Source organism: Polyodon spathula, chromosome 6 (genome assembly GCF_017654505.1).
Source record: "Polyodon spathula isolate WHYD16114869_AA chromosome 6, ASM1765450v1, whole genome shotgun sequence".
Lineage (NCBI taxonomy): Eukaryota > Metazoa > Chordata > Actinopteri > Acipenseriformes > Polyodontidae > Polyodon > Polyodon spathula.
In genome coordinates this window covers 44,150,952-44,168,683 of record NC_054539.1, presented here as the reverse complement: position 1 = coordinate 44,168,683, position 17,732 = coordinate 44,150,952, and the positions used below count along the sequence as shown (strand labels likewise).

Below are 17,732 nucleotides of genomic sequence, written 5' to 3'. Positions count from 1 at the left end.
TCTCTGCAGTTTATTCATGATTTCATTATAGACAAGCCTATATCATATCAAACCGCAAAATTAATGTTCAACAACAAATATTAATTTACACCATAACTATGGCTCATGAAGTCTTCTTTTAAATTAAGTCTTTTTGATTTGAAATAAGTTTACTGCACATTATCCTGTTGATAGTTTTACTGACTTAAAATTAAAAACGCTCTATAATCCAATCACTGATAACACAGTGACCCGACTCGATCTGAGCCGAGCCTGAACTCTAATACCCAGCATGCCTCTTTTCCACTGTACAACCGAGCCACACCAGAGCCGTACTGAGCCCTCATGGTGAGGTTAAAGGGGGCCTGGGTCGAGCTACTGACGTCACACAGAAATACAGTTGTTATTAATTATTGTTATTAATTAACTCAGTTTGCAAAAAGATCTGCAAACAAATGGCATTCAAAAATGTAGACCAACGGTGCAGCTGTACCTTGTAGCACTATATTTTGTAAATATATTTACAAATGTATTTATAATCCACAAATTTTACTTATTATATCAACTTACTAATGTCTAATTAGTTGTGCTGAAGGGGAAAAAACAAGGTTTAAAAAATATGATTTGCCAAAGCTATCTTGTTTTAAGGATAGTTGTTTTTTCTAGAGTTTTTTTTTGTTTAGGTGCTTTAAAAAAAAAAAAAAAGAAGCTGTGCGAGCATAACAAGAGGCGTAGTTGTATGAACGGTACAGCTGCATTTTGTTTTACTATGTTTTTGTAAATAAGTTTAGAATTGTTTTATTTTCTGCATTTTTGTCTTTATATTAATATAATAAAGTTCAAGGATGAGAAATCTGGTAGAATTTAGTTTTGAGTGTGTGAGTTAAGTGTACGTGTGACGGAGAGCGAATGAATCCAAATCAACAATCTCCCTCTCGAGCGGTGAGGGCACTGAACAACAGGAGCTGCGGGCTTCCTACTGAATGGTTGGGCAGTTCAACCCGGGGACAGTCGGGAGCCGGCCATTCAGGAAGAGGGCGGCGTTACGGTACCTGGAGTCATCGCCCTAGTACGGTGAGCGAAGTTTCAGTCATGAATTGGAGGAGACGTGATTGAACTAGCTATCGGAGGGGGCGGGGCTTAGGGTACTTTAGGGGGACGTGACGCCGTAATCGTCTCCTTTGTTGTGGTTAATGGGAGGAGACAAGGACGGAACCTTGAATGAAGTGTGGGTTCATTGAGAAGTGTTGTGTTTGTTTTGCCAGACAGCTGATACGAAGCTGGAGCTGCAGCAAGAAGCCCGGACCTGAACGCGCACGAGCACCAGCACTCAGAGCACTGCACCTGCACCAGAGCACCCAGTTTGGAGACGTGTTTTCTGTGGTTATTATTTCGGGACTGCAACCCCTTTGTTTTGTAGCTGGTAATACCCATTGCTGGGTAGAACCAGCTTTATTATTTTGAGTCCAGTTTTTGCTGGCAATACCCATTGCTGGGTAGAGTCAGCTTTATTATTTGAAACCTGGTTTAAAAGGGCATTAAAAGAAACCTGACCGGTAAACTTTGTGTTTGTCCTTTGTTGGAGCACCTCAAATCACCTATACACCGGAGCACTACAAACCACTTTGCCACAGTACCATACCTGCGGTTTATGTCCATTTGCTTCAAATCGTTAGAAATTCAGGCATAAACATTCTCATTGCTGACGCACAACTCCAGATCTTCCTGAACACTTCTATCTGCCCACAGAGAAACCAGAGCCTGCACTTCCTCAGCATCCCAAAGCTGTACTTTTCTCTCATAGCACTCGCTGCCCGCTATGTTTGTCGTTTGTCTTTGTGGAGTGCACTGACTGAGGCAACGTAATGACGAAAATCCTTAACCCTGCCTCTGGCCTCGCTTGGCTTGGACCTAGATTCAGATGTCTTGAGAGGCCGGAATTTCACAGTTTGGTTCTTGTTTGGGTCGACAAATACCCAATGGAGAACGACCCGTACCCGTATCGTACTGAGCCCGCACAGGTCGGATGTGCCAGTGGAGAAGGAGTATTATTGTCGGGTCCCGTCAGGTTCGGGTTGGGTAGCAAGGCTTTAATTCATAGCCCAACAGTCCACACACAAACATGTTGTAGACCAGGGCTTCCCAAACCTTTTTACCTGCGGCCCACTTATTCAGCTGCATTAGGCACTGCGGCCCACTATTAGCACTTCTTAAAAAAAATTAAAAAGTTTGTTTTTGCACCCGCAACCCACTCTGAACTGTGCTGTTCAAGTTTGGTAACCCCCTCTGTAGACAACAGACACAACAGCTATTTAAACAGCAGGAACAGGCATAACCACATCTTCATCACACAGGCCTGCTCCACACAGGTGCTTTCACTCTTCAGACATTCTTTCAAGCAGGGTGATTTTCATTGAGGTTAAGATAGGCACACCCCAGGTGTGTCACTGGCCAGCCTACAACACCTTCAGATGGCTTCACAACACCTGTGTCTGGGAAACAGTCACTTCTACTTTTGTGTGATTATGACATCTTCCATTATTGATAATCAGCTGCAAATGTATAAAGATAATCACAGGATTTTTTGGCTATATCCTTAGTACACTACTTGACTTTGTTTCTTATAGTTTTACCTTAGAATTCTGATTTTTTTAAGTTATGGATGATTTACCCGTATAAATAAAATGTCCTTCTACATGTGGGCCACTGTTAGTGTTAATGCTGCGGTTGCTTGGTAAATGTGAGGTAGCCAGTTCATGCGCACTATTTACAGGTTACACAAGCAGTTTGAAAATGAGTGATTAATTGCATGCCAATTGGATTTATGCCATATGAGAAAGTTTGACAGGTGTGTTTTTGTTGAACAGTTCCTACTCTACTGTTGTTATGTTTTCTGGTGTTATAGTACTTAGTAACTGAAACACAATCAATGCTAAACCCTTAAATGGAACAGGGAAATTAAAAATATGTTTTTGGAAGTGGCTTAATTTCTCTCTACTAAAGTGTAAATATGTTTCCGATAAAAGCTACAGTTACACATTCTCTCCATTGTATTGTTGAGATTATAAAATTCTTCCCTTTGGAACCTTTCAGGGTTCCGACCTCTTTCAAATTGTTCAGTGACGGCTTGTAGACTGTGACCTTCTTTGTTGTGCTGTTCCCAGGTTTTGGATTATTTCTTCCTTTTGATTGTTTTATACTTCCTGCAGCAAAGCCCATTGTCTGGGTAAACAGAGTGCTGTATATTGGATTTGTTTTTATATCAGTGTGCAGTACTAAATCATCAGCACAAAGTTTTCCAAGGAGGCCCAATTTTTTCAAATATATTAATGCTAGTATGTGGACAATTTATCGGGAACAATTACAGTAGGAATTCATGTGGGTACATCATAAGTAAGGTCCTTATTTTGTAAAAAAAACATTCCTAGGTGTGTCAAAAGCCATAATTCAGTTACCGGTTCCTTTTTTTTTTTTTTTAATAAAATCCATTACTCTTGAATTAATGTGCTTCAAGGCTATATCACACAGCTCTCCCATTGTTTTCAAACAGAGGTGAATAAATAAATAATACAGCAATGCCATTATCCCTTAATTATTGCCTAAACTACCTGTACTTTCTGGCACCTTTATTAACTACAATTCTTAAGTCTACCTTTATATATTGCCTTTGTATTGTCCAAACACAATAGACCCCCCCAATCCCCCCCAATCCCCCCCTTCCCACATATTTATGTGAAATCTGAAAATTATTTGCAAATTATAGTGTGAAATGGGCATGATAATTAAGATCTAGACTGTGCATCTTACCCCGTTCACACTACTGTGCTGGCCCAGGGCCACCTCAGGGCTGCCGCATATTTAGGTCTGCAAACCTGCTCACATTTGTGACTGAATGCAGGCCTAAAATGTGGTGAATTGCTTGCTTTTTTTATGGAACGATAGCCTGAATGGAAGAGCTACTGGGATATACAGTAATCCTTGATTTGTGGCAGATGTTTCTTATGATGTGATACGAAAAGGCGGCCCTAAGTCTGCTTTGCATTCATGTACAGTAGATGTCAGTTATTAGCAACCCTGATAAAGACAACTTTCTGTTATTAACAACTTTTTCTAGGAACCAGTCCCATCCCATAGACTTTAATGTTAATGGAATTCTAATATTAGCAACTGCTTAAGACAACTTTATTACTAGCTGCCGGTACTAGAGTGCACTTGCGTGATTTATGCACATACTTCATGCAGCATTAATAAAAAATGACTTTGCAACTGGGTATTTCTGGCAGTCTGAGGCAGAATCAATTCAAACTGTCTATGAAGCTGCACATAAAACTGAGATGGATTTACAGCAGGAGGTGGTACATTGTAAAAAGCATCAACGTTGGATAATTTCTTATTTTAAAATTGTGTTCTTTAGAATTGATTTTAAGTACAGCACATATTTTTTATGTTTGCTTTACTCATTGTAAGGACAATTGTAGTACCTCATTGTGTAGAACTATTTAAGCCTTCTCCTTTTTTTGTTTTACACACGCGTGAAGTAAACAGTTCTTTGGGTATTTCATGTTTCTCATGTTAATTTTTTAATACTGTAACATTTAAAACACATGTATTTCAATATTTCTCTTTCATTTCCATGTATTTTCTTTCTTATTACCTCAGTCCCAAATGTATGTTTAGCATGCAGACAGTACCTTACCAAGGACTACAGCTTTCTATCACTGCCACGCACATCTAGTGTGATTGTCCTGTACTTTAAAGCAGGGATACCCCATTTCCAATTATCTGCATGAAAGATTTCTGGTTTCGGTACGTGGAAACACAACTGGACAAATCCCTTATTTTTCTTGTGAAAAAAGACATCATTGGGCTTTATAGGTTAATGAAGTGTGGTGATCAAAATTGAGCAGAGGTTAATACCCTGCTCAAAATTAAAGTCGTTAATCATTAAACCAGAATCTTTTCCCATCTGATAGACATGTGTAGATTTTTGTTCCTCTTTGATCCCTGATAGATTACGTCAGAAAGAGCTGAGAAAGAGACCTGCTTCTTCTTACAATACTAATTGTTTGGCTCCCAATGAGTAAGGGAAGGCAGGCTTTGACTCCAGGCAGATTTTCTGTGGGATGTGACCCTCATCCTACTGCTGAGAGGTTTCAGGGGCTTTCTAATCCCCCTAGGCTTGGTCTCTTCAGGTTCAGGAAGGCTGGGTGCTGTGTTCCACTGTCCACTGAGAACTGAGAAATGAGAGGATTAGACTTTCGCAGAACAACAATCCGGGAGCTCTGGCAGCTGAGTAATGGCTTCAACTCTTCCTCTCCACAATCCACCACGCTCACCCCGTTCACCTCCAGGAGTCTAAAATGGAAACAGATGGATGTATAAGCCTCTGACCTGTAGTAATTGAATCACTAAGTAACAGTTTAATATTATTAATGCTGTACCAGCCTCAATTTATCCATGGCTATGTTTCCCTGAGAAGAAAACTGATTGTTGCAGAGAGGCTGCATTATTTATAGGATTTTCCTAATCGCCTTTTAAAACATAATTATATAAAAATAAAACAGGCCTCACAATATTGCAATTTAACCTTTTTTGACAACTAGGTCCAAATAGCGGTTCCAGCACTGTATCTTTTAGACATGTGATGGGATATTTATTGAGAAGTTGTAGTTTCTTAACACCTCATGCTATTTTGATGTCAATATCGTAAAAATTGTTATTGACAAATTAGCACTCAACCATGTGTAATGGTTTCTGGAGAATGACACAGGAGCCCACGCACTTAACTGCTGACTTGTCTCAGCTGTAATAAATCTATACACAGCTTTTAAAAGTGTTTTTTTTTTTTTTTCTGCTGTTGCACATTCTAAAAAGGGAAGGGATTAAGTACATTGCAAAATATGGTTTTAAAAATGAATGTTCTTGTTCTAAATATCACAGTATCACTATCACTTTCAAAACAAGTGCCAATTTGAAAACATTACATTACATTTCAATCATCTTGGAAATACTTTTTGTCTTTTTTTTTTTTTTTGTTTTTTTGCTGCAACACAAAAGTAAAAGTGTTAACTCTAACATTGCCACAAAACTTTGGATAACCATATTGCATGTCTTCAATCGCTGCTGGACATGCTCTTCGTATAGCCCCCAATCAGTTTTGACTCAGAATTAAGACTCCGCTACGTCTACATGTTTGGCATTCCAGTTCAAAATTTTGTTAGATCTGGAGCAGAAACTGAATTCCTGTTACATAAACACACTGCTTATTACTAATGACCGTCCTGCAATTGCAAATGATTCTATTTTGGAAGCCATAGCTGTGACTCTAGGCCCCTGTGAGTGGCTGTCAAAAAGACCTTTAAATAAGAAATTACCTGTCATTAATGCAGAGTTGTGAATTTACAGCCTCCACTACTAGTAGACCATGACCTTCCTTCCATCGTATTGTAAATCCATATCCCCCAGGTCCTGACGTCTCCTGGGCAACTAACAGTAAGCCAGGGGACTGAGGTGTTATCAGCTGGGTCAGTGCAAGGCTCTGCTTAGTGTATGACTCCTGCAAAAAAGGGATGGAAAATAGGCCTTTGGCTATTATTCCACTGTTTAATATACTAGTTGGGTGAAAAAAGTGCTTTTTGCATAGCCAGCAATTCAGAACTTTTTATATTAAGTTAGACAAGCATTTAATCAGAAGTTTCTTGGCCAATGTTATTATTAGACATATTAGACACTGTAGTAATACCTAGTGGCTGCATGCGTACATGTTTATGGATACATGTATTACAGTACCTGTTCTGAACTTACGTATTTTCCCTATATACTAAAAATAAAATAACTTTGGTTCTCAGTCTTTTGTAGCATTATCCTGTTTGTCAATGCACGTTCACTGCATTATGTCAGAATCTCTGGGTTTACTGCCATTTCCTCCAGCACACCAGTGACCCCCAGGGGTAGTCTGATGGGGGAATATATACAGTATATTCATCCAATTTTATGTATCCATAGAAAAACAAAGCGGATATTAGATTTTAATTTAAAATAATTATAATAATTATAATCAACTAGTAGTTAGTAATGAAGGAATGTCATCTGTGGTTTGCAGATTTTTACATTTGTTAAGAGCTATACAATATAATGATACAAAACGTCACTCTCTGCTTGTCAGTAACCTATGGTAAGCAAAAAATTGACATGCCTTGCAATATTTAAGAGACCCCCCGTACTCAGCCTTTTAACTGTTCTTTTAACAATTAATTAATGGAAACAGTTGATTAATGCTGTGTTTTTCATGTTAGTTGACTGCCAACTTCTGTGGAGTTGAAGCTGTAAAGGGCAATTAAATACAAATCTCTTTTCAGTTATAGTCAGCAATCTCTGCATTAAATAACTTGCCAAGCTTCACAACAATGACAAGTGCATTTGACAGAAGATGTTCACTGCATATCTTCTCAATGCCGAAATAATGCACAAGCCCTCGTGTTTCTAATGAAATGCCACTTAAACCAGCTGCTTTAGTGCAGAATATCAGTAAGTTATCCTACAAACTGTGTTAATGCCCCCAAGCTCTCAATACTACTCTGCTCCATGCAAGGCATTTAAATATAAAAGTAAAAGGATGGCTTTAGATCTCAATAGAATACCTGTTGAAAATCAACACCTACAATGCGTTGTGTCTTTTATTTAATTCTTATTTGTTATGAACAGAACACTGTTTAACCTACTTGAGTAATTATTCAGTTTCGGTAAGGCTTGAATATGTTTTTTATTACTTCCTACTTCTGCAATGACTTGTGGCAATCTACTTTCACAGAAGAAATAAACCAACTGGGCTATGAACAAGTTTGCTTTTTGATAAACTGCACTACAGATTAAACTAAGTATGTAATTAATAAATAGACACCAATGACAATGCAGTTTAAGAAAACTTCCAAATCAAATAACAGACCCATAATTAATTCACGCCAATTTATCTGGTAATTCTAATAGCCTATAAAATGCAGTTTGACAGCATTTATTTGAACGTTTTTTTTTTCTTTTCCTAAAGCAACCTATGAAGTACCTACTGAGGTTGGACAGATCGTTAAACTCTTTTTATGTATTTCACCCTTTCCTTATTGGGTACAGTCTGAGATGTTCTGAAATTCCAATCGATGTAATAGATTGAGATTGAAGATTAAAGATTTCCTTATTGCCTGTAATGAAAAACTAGCAACACCATGAAAGAATATATATTCTGTTCTGCTCCCTATTAGAAAGAAGACTTCTGCCTGGGAAACGCAGACTGACCTGCATTATTTCTCAGCATTTCTTGTGTGTGACCTCTATGTTACCCTTGATTAGGTCACCTGATAAGCATTAGCATCTGACTTTTTCCCACAAACTCAGCACCTAAACCATGCCCTGGAGGTACTATGATACACATGGCATCCAGCACTGGAGATAGCACATCATCAATCTTCGAAGTAAAGATAGGATGAAAGAACTAGATAGAATTCTATGACAGCAAATGGAGTTTTTATATTCTGGTAGGATATGAAGGTGGCCTTTTCAGGGTGTACACATCTTTAAGACATCACATTTGGGGCATATACCATGACTTCCCTGTTGTGCTTTGTGACTTTTCTTGAAAGCAAGGACTGAAAATTGTAATGCTGTCTGTAGCCATCTTGGATTCTGGTCAATGTATGTAAAGTTGGACCTGGTCAGTACTTGACTTGGTTGTGGTACAGTATTTGGTCTCCATACCATGGCTAGAACTCAACCAATGTCCCATTATGTTTTTTATTCTTGTGAAATATTAATGCTGAGACCACTAGACTCATTTCACTTGTGACCTGAGCCAATTTGTTAAACCCATGTCTCCAGTGATGAAAAGCGCATGGATCATACCTGAAAATAATGTTTTGCATCTCAGTATCACGTATAAATAAAGTACATTTTTAAAGCTGTTACTCAGTTTTTCCTTGTTATTCATTCCTTTTTATAGGGAAAAAAGTAAAAAATATGAACATGATTTTAACTATGGTAATGTTATGGGAATGACACAACAATTAAGGACTTCTGCTCATTTCTGGAACAATGTCAGTTTGCATTATTAAAAGAACCGATATTAAGCTTGTTGTCCCTAAACTCAGCATACATGAGGAAACTTGTTTTCAGACGCAGTGTTTCCTCATATATGCTGGCTGCTTCCGTGTGTTCAGAAACCAGGAAACCTGGGTTCTACGTTGAGAAACATTTTTAGGAAACATTTTGCCTTTGGCCAGTCTGGTGAGACTCATGTGAATTTGCAAGATGGCGACTTCTCCAGACTTCTGCAGAGTACGGATGCCTACATTTGTGCAGTGTAGTAATTTCTATTTAGTCTAGCAGTAAAAATATATCATAAAAAATGTAGTTTATTTAAAATATTAGTTATACGTAATGACACGTTTCATTTGTGCTGTATTTACCTGTCAAGCATTTATTTAACTGAAACATTAATAAGAATTAGCTTAGCAAAATAAGACAATACTGCCGGTGTTAGCCAGATCACAGGAGCATGCATTAATATTTATGTGAGCACGTCTCAAAGAACTTGCTCCAGATTAGTGTTCATAACTATTTATTAGAAACGATGATGTAAAACTCGGAATTTAAGGTGATTAAGTGAAATAAAATTTTGAAAAACTTTAGGCAGGGGCTGATGAGTCCAGTGCTGTTTTTTATGTTTGGTTAATAAAACCCATTTTTTTCTTGTGAACCAGCCACACCTTCTACAAAGTTTTAATGCAATTATAAGTGCAGTACCACTCAGTGCAGTAAGGCTTTCATCCATTGTGAAGTGGGTGGCAGGAATGACTACGTGCCGCTTGAAAAAGTTTCCCGACAATGTTTCTTGATAATGTTGACAATTTTTGATGAAACATGGGCTTAATAGATGCGTCATTTGATGACTGATCTTCAACTCAGGCCCCAACATGAAGGGACAACGCCTGCTGGTTAAGTGCGATGAGAGAATATACCTTGGCTTTGCACATCTGATGCATTGACCTCAAATAAGCCTTTCGTCGTTCTAGATATAATAGGCTGATCTCTTCTATAAGGATTTGGCAATCAAGTTTAATCTTGTCAAGAAGGTGTACTTCAGCAGGGCTGGAATAAAAAAAATAAATACATTGTTAAACAGTCTGTTCTTCTACAGCTCCCCAGGCTCTAGGCGGTCACCCTTGTTTGTTTTTAAACAGGTGTAAAAAAAAAACAGCTAGAAATAATAAAGCACTGTAGGGCTAGAAATGATGTCAAACAAATACATTATTCCCATTACATTTTAAAGCAGTCTTGTAGCACACGCGTTTGTGTAAATGGGCTATTCTGCCTGATTCATTTGTTACCCAAATGACATGCCTGACATGTATCTTCCTGTTGCAAGGCAGTCTCGGTCACTGCAATGACGTTAAGCAATCAGCTACAATAGGTGCCTCTAACTAACCACAACTGTGGTGGTTTGGTTATGAAGACACATTGCCTTAAATAAAGGATTCAATGGTCAAAATGCTGTGTTCTGCAGGTTTTAAAGGTGAGAAATACCTTCCTCACAACAATTTTTCTGAAAGTTAATGCAACTAGCATGTCAGTGACATTCATCCCCAGCCACGGCTGTAAATACAGAATTCATCAGTATCATGAAGATCACCAAAACCTACATCCAGTAAGCGCATGTAAAAGTTTACATTTGACACAAAGATGTACATATATGCCAAGCTTCTGCTATTCACTAATATAGTACCATTTTACTGAAAAGTGCACTGGTTCATACAACTGTTTTGTCACTATATTAAAATGGTGCCATGGAATAACTATGTAGCTGCTCTTGTGCTGCCATTCAGGATTTCACAGTTTCCCATAATACCTGGCAGGCAGCATGTTTCTGGTGGAAATTAACGATCACAGACACAGAATAACTGAAATAAATAAGCTGACTCATTAGCAGTTAAATTACTTGTGAAAAGTAGCTTCCCATGATGTTATTAGTCTAAAAAAAACTAGGGAGGAATAATTGTTATGCCATAAATTGGGATCTTGTATTTTCAGAGGAAAGGTTACACACTTGTCTCTTCCTCAATAGTTAATTAATTGAGCTGTACAATGGAGAAATACAATTATAATCTCCACTTTAAAATGATTTCTGAGCTCTCAAACCAGATTGGCTTCTGTAGCTGCTTCAAACCTGAACCCTGCCAACTTCTATTATTTTTTAATATATATAATTTTGAATCTCCAATTATTTCAATTTTTTTCTGCCAATTTGGAATGCCTGATTATTATTATTTTTCTCCTTCACCGCGATGATTCTCCATATGCTCAGGGACCCAAGGACCCAATCTGTGTCTTTTTACAACCAGGAACCTGACAGTAGATGTCCGCAGGCTACCTGGCTCTGGAGGACAAAGACCAGTCCAGCAAATCTCCGCTCCCAAGCTCACTTGGCACTTGGCCTGTAGGGGTGGCCGCAGAGCCATTCAGGGACCACCCAAGTTAAAGCATTTTAGGCAACTGCAAACAGTCTGTTGCCGCTTAGTGCAGAACTATTGTATTGCAATTTTAGTGCCACTGCATTCCATTAAAGACAATTTGGTAACAACAGAAAAGGTGATCCAACTAACACAGTAACATAAACAGTATTCATGTATATAGTATTATTAACAGTCATACCTCACAGATTGTGCATCTTGTTTGCTGCATCTGTGCTGCCAAGACTGAACCAGCCTTTCCTTTTCCTGGAGTTTAGACTCATTCTGGTTAAGATCATGTTCTATATCAGTCAAAGAAGTGAGCTCTGTGGAAAAGTCAGAGTCCATGTGTTCTAAATTAAATGAAATCAGACTTTGCTGAAGGTCTTGCACCTAAAAAAAAAAAAAAAAAAAAAAAAAAAAGTTTGACTTATTATTTTGTATGGTCAGCGAAAGCCAACACCCATGTGACAGGTCCAGGTCCATTCTGACATAATGAAAAGGAGAGGTGCCTAAACTATTATTATTACGTATTATAAAATATAATTCCAAAATAAAAGATGTTGTCATATGCCTTTTTATATATAGAAGAGTATGATGGGAAAGCATACAATGTGCCATTTTCTACAGCCAGGATTTAAAAAAAAAAAATCATTTTACTACAAATTGTACCTTAAATAACAAGCGATAAACACGCAAATGTAAGGTTTTTGAGATCACTCAGTATTGTATTTATCTGTTTAACCAGCATGTTCAAGAAACAGTATTGGGTATCTAAAATGCAAGATGGTGGAAGCTGGATCCTAAAATACAGGAAAAGGTTTATAATTTTACAACAATATGGACAATGTTTGTTATTCTATTGAAAGAAGATGTACATGAGATTTGCTTGTATAGTATACTTGTACGACTGCAAGACCACCCACTACCCATTATAAAGCTATACTAATTATTATTATTATTTTTAAGTGCTACTATAGGAGTAGGCTTTAAAAAAAGAATGTAACACATAGTTTCCCTCTTTCTTATGTTGGAATGTAAGCCTGAATTCACAGCACTGCAAGAGTAAGAGGTAAGTGCTTGCCAGAGATGCCAAGGATAGATGAGATTATAAGATTTGTGAATACACTCCATTAGTGCGTTGACATCTCCTTTTGTTTTAACCGATAAAAGTGAGGATTAAAAGTTCATAAAATTAGTGAATCTTACTACAAGTAAATTTGACTTGGCTGTCTGTGTTATGAAATATAATATATTATAGGAATTAATACTTAATTAATGTTTGGAATAGCAGATAACCTTGTTATTATACCTGATGAATAACATCCTTAAGGGAGTCAATGTGTCGGTTCAATTCATTTATCTTGTCGTTTCTTCTTAAATCGTATTGCAGGTTTTGAGTACAGGTCTCTGGTTTGGGAATAGCCTGGGAACATATAGTAGATTCAGTGTGATTAGTTGCTCAATTTGAGCTCTCCAATGAAGGCATTTTGCATCTGCAGTTTAGTCTTTATGAGAAAGAGAGTACAACCTTTAAAATTGCTGCATAAGCAATTCTTGGTGAGCTTAACTGAATATTCTTTTGTTATTATGTACTACTTTAAAAATAAAATAAATAAAATAAATAAAAAACAGGATTTATATTGTGTATTTGTACAGCAGATGAATATATGAGTAACTCCATGGTAGCAGGGAATCCTTTTAATGTAACAATGTTTTCTTAAGTGTATTACTCCTACATGTTAAAATGCATGGGGAATGCTAACTATCTGTTTATCTATTTATATATTGATGCACAACACTCAGGTCTAATGGATTTAATTAAATATTTTAAACACAGATATCAAACAAGATCACAGAAAATGTGAACAAAAATACAGATCAAATAATCATGATAAGTCTTCAGTATGAAACGTGACACACTGTCAAAATGAAAACATTCCAAAGTTCGTGTCAGGTATGATCGGAAAAATTGTTGCCTCAAGGGCTTTGTCAATGTATCGCTGAGCAGTAAGGTTGCCCTCAATCAACACCAAAGGTGTTCTTGTGTTAAAGGAGACTGCAGTCTGAAAAAGATTACGCAGATGGATCAGTCGGATGTGACAGTCCTGGGCCGGTGTGGTGACCCTCTGCCTTTCAGAACGTGGCCTGTCCCTCACAGAGCTGGTTTCTTTGGACTAGTCTGCTGATTGTTGAAGCAGAACATCTTATTCTCCAGGAACTTCTCTCACAGACAGGCCACCTTCAATCATTCCGATAGCAACAGGTGACCTTCTTTACTCAAGCGGGGCATGGTTGCATAGTTCGCTGTTCTTGCATTAATTCAAATCATATCTTTTAAAAAGGCTATTTATCAGATTCTTAATCAACTCATTTTGGTAATTTTAACGCAACTCAAATACCCAAGATGTACCCACAATATTAAAACAAACAATCTTTCTCTATCCTGCTCACCATGTAAAATGTAAATAACATTTTTTATGTGCCCGCTTGCTGTAAAAACTTAACGACATTTTTGAATTCTTCTGAACGCAAAAAGTGACACGTGTGCTAATATATATATATATATATATATATATATATATATATATATATATATATATATACACACACACACACACACAGTATATATTAGAAAAAGGTAATGTAGATACACAAAAATGTGAATAATTGATTTAAAAAAAAAAAAAATCTATTATATCAGGGCGTTTCGAACTACAAGTCCTTCTGGAAGTCCTTTGGAAAATTTCTGTGGCAGCAAAGAGATAAATGTCTTCAGAACATTTCTTAGGCTTAGCCAGCGGACCTCACGTGAAATAAGATCTCCTTATATTCTGCATAAACCTCCAGGAGATAATTGAAAATGACGACGATTGGGCGCTTTTGCACTGATGAAATTCTCGATTTTCACTACCTTATCCATGCATTTTATCTGTTTGCCCCATTTGCACACACAAACCTTCCTGATGAATAATGCAGTGGAAAGCATACAGTCTGTTTACAACAAATTCAACTAGTCCCCTCGCAGCAAAGTTGTGAATCCACTGAACAGCCAGCCATTGCTGCAGCACCATCAATTGAGCAAGATGCAAATTTTCCCAAAAACAGATCGAATCTCAATACAACTGCAAGAAATGCATCCATAATGTCTTTACATCTAGTGCGATCTTTCAGCTGATATAAGGGAACCAGTTTTTCTTTTATCCCTCCATCTTTTGTCACGAATATTACCCAGATGGAAAGGTGTGCAATGTCTGTTATGTTGGTTGACTCATCCAAGGCAATGCTGAAAGACAGGCCCTCGCTGAGTGTTTCATTTCAGCTGATTTTTCAAATTTTCAGCCATTTCTTTGATTCGCGACACGATTGTTCCTGGACTGATTGGAACACTCATTGCCAACTGCCGAATTGCGTCCCTTTCTTTCTAAGAAAGAGTTTCTGAAAGAATTTCAAGACACCAAGTAACCAACTTTCTTTCATTCTTTCACAACGTGTGTGTTGCTTCCCTCTCGCAAGAATCCAACTCACTTCATAACTAGCCAACGTCACCAATTCAGAGTCATAAAACATTTCCAGGATGCTTCATCTGCAGAATTTTGGCTTTTCGACTGACAGTGCCAACTCACAAAGTCGCTGCGAATAATTTCATAATGTTGTTTAACAGTCTGAATGATGAATGAATGATTGGCAAAGAAGGCTCATTGGTTTCCCGTTGCTCTCCACAAAGCAATAGTCACTGCTTGCAAGTCTTGAGTATGACTGCCACTGGCACTCGTTTCTGCTGCCAGAGCTGAAGCTTTACTTTGACTGGATAATGCATCCATAATTAAGGATCAAATTCCTGCAATGACCAGCAACTGTATACTGCTATGATGCGTTTGTCCAAGCTGCGCCAGTGTATTCTGTGCTAGTATATACTGCGCAAGTATATACTGCTGCCTAGCAACCAGTGGCATGTTTGTCCTAGCTGTGCACACAGGTGAGCAACAGGTCAGTCAAGATGGCGCGAGGTGGGGGAGAACAAAAATAAATAGAATAACTGTAAATTGATAAATAAAACAATTAACAATGCTCCCGGGTCGCCACAAGAAGCCTTGTGGGCCACCTGTTCCCAGCCCTGCTTTGTAGGACTGCACCTTACAATGTCACAGCCTTATGTGTTTTTAATTTATTTTTTATTTAGTGTGCCCAAATATTTTACAGTTGATTTTCTACACAATTTGAAATATCCCATCATTTTTTCTCTCATTGCAGCACTTCTCCGCAGAGCTCAGGAGAACTGAAGATTCAGTAGGTGTCCTCCAATCCCACGACCAAAACAGCTTCCTCTTTTACACCCAGGAACTCAAAAGTGGATGTCAGCAAGCTACTGACCTTTTGAGCTCACTGGACGTCTGCAGGATTCACTGTAGCATGACAAGAAGAAACAGTCCCTGGTGGTTTTGCCTCCATAACTCCTGCGAGCACCAGAGCCAATGTAACACTTCCTTCGGCATCCCCAGCGAAGACCTTCTACTTCATGACTCGCCCTGCACACCACAAGGCTGTGTTTTTACAGGTGAGCCACTCGGGGACCCCATATGTTGCTTTTTAAGTTGTTCTAATTTTTACGCAACAGGGAATCCCACATCTGTTCAGAAGCTGCAAATCATTTAGTGTCATCCTCGAAGTACAGGTTCCATAAAAGTTAAGGCTCTGTAAGGACAGGTTTTTACTTGTACAAATTCACTTTCTAAAGGCACTGGTACAGGTTAAAATATGCCTACAGCAGTATAACCTTCCTTAAAATCAAGTGTGTGGTATTTTAAAAGGATATTACTCAACTGTATGGTTGCGTGAAAGGAATTCTGTAACATCTACTTTTGGAAAATCTCTATTAACCTTAGTGCCCTTGAGAATCTATCTTGTAGCAGTAACATCATAATAGCGGCTTCACCAAGCTCCGATTTTTAGTGAAAAACACAACATAAATTACTTAATGAAATCTATCCTAATGAGTAAATGGTTAATTACAGTGCATGTGATATTTACGTCTTGCAGCCAAGGCAGGACTGCGAATACTGCTTGGCCTCCATCATACTTTAATTTTTGGGTTGTACCGGAACCTCCCTGGCCACTAATGGCATGCAGCAGGTCCCCCATAGTGGTCCTTTCTCTGTGAAATGCTTTTCTTTCTGTTCCTCCTCACTGCAGGCTTCCAGCTGACCCCTGCATCCAGAAGGCCCCCATAGTGGTCCCTTCTCCTCCAACTAAAACCTCTCAGCTTCCTTCCCCTCACTGCAGGTGTCCAGCAGGCCCCTGCAGTGACCTCCCTGGCCACTATGGGCATCCAGCAGACCCCCCCATAGCGGTCCTTTGTCTGTGAAATGCTTTTCTTTCTGTTCCTCCTCACTGCAGGCGTCCAGCAGACCTCTGCAGTGACCTCCCTGGCCGCTATGGGCATCCAGCAGGCCCCCCATAGCAGTCCTTTCTCTATGAGATGCCTTTCTTCTTTAAGCTCATCAGCAGTTTATTTAAAATACTTACAAATTCTGAGTTCATTATAACTCTCTGCAATTTCAGGGACATCATATGTGAGTTCTACCCCAACCGCCAGCGCAAGTTGGTTATTGTATGGCGATCATTTTAGACTTCAGTTAGATTTGGAGGTTCCCATTTCTTTGAATATTACAGAGTATTTTCTGCCAAAGCTGCTGCCCATCTCCAACAATGGAACCAGAGCATCTACTGGGGCGCACTGGACCAAAACATATTCTCCCGTTTTTCACAGGTCTTCGCTTCTAGTATGCTCAGCATGCGGTTCAACTTCTCACCCCACTGACCCTCCACTCCGTCCCCTCATGTCCCTCCCTCACAATCCTCATCTTTTCATCCTCTCCAGATCAAAAGACGCTCATGGCTGCAATACTGCATACCCTGGAGGCTGCCAGATTTGTAATGACTTCAACAAAGGAACCTGTACTATTCTGCAAGTAACTTCCTTCATTTCCGCTCACCATAACCACACCCAGCATCAATAGTTTTAATCCCTCTCGAAGATTTCTCCCTGCAATATGCAAAAATCAACCATGCCATATTAACCAAAATTGCTGGGAAAGCCAGCCATGGGTTTAAAGCCGATATATCAAACACATTTTTTAATTATGCCCATTGAGCCTGCTGTCAGGGACCTCTTCGGAGTACAGTGGCTTTTCAAATGAATTTTCTGTTCACCTGACGTTCGGCTGCAAAAGCAGCCCATAGATATTCAATACCCTGTCA

The 17,732-nt window shown here is 38.6% G+C and overlaps 1 protein-coding gene across 1 annotated transcript; it reads right to left on the bottom strand.

Annotated features, from left to right (window-relative positions):
- Positions 1-4,608: 4,608 nt before the first annotated feature.
- Positions 4,609-11,860, bottom strand: LOC121316559. The gene is made up of 4 exons (XM_041251604.1): positions 11,674-11,860; positions 9,984-10,113; positions 6,354-6,535; positions 4,609-5,334 (listed from the first exon to the last, which is right to left on the bottom strand). Exons 1-4 carry the CDS (start codon positions 11,817-11,819, stop codon positions 5,133-5,135), a joined length of 660 nt encoding a protein of 219 aa, XP_041107538.1. The 5' UTR covers positions 11,820-11,860; the 3' UTR covers positions 4,609-5,132.
- Between the last annotated feature and the right edge of the window lie 5,872 nt (positions 11,861-17,732).

What these genes read in the sequence shown, in the direction of transcription:
- LOC121316559 (XM_041251604.1), bottom strand. Translation starts at nt 11,819, where the DNA reads ATGGACTCTGACTTTTCCACAGAGCTCACTTCTTTGACTGATATAGAA. An exon ending in CAAGATGCACAATCTGTGAG is followed by an intron (nt 10,114 to 11,673) that starts GTATGACTGTTA and finishes TTTTTATTCCAG; the next exon opens with CCCTGCTGAAGTACACCTTC. An exon ending in CAACTCTGCATTAATGACAG is followed by an intron (nt 5,335 to 6,353) that starts GTAATTTCTTAT and finishes TTTCCATTTTAG; the next exon opens with ACTCCTGGAGGTGAACGGGG.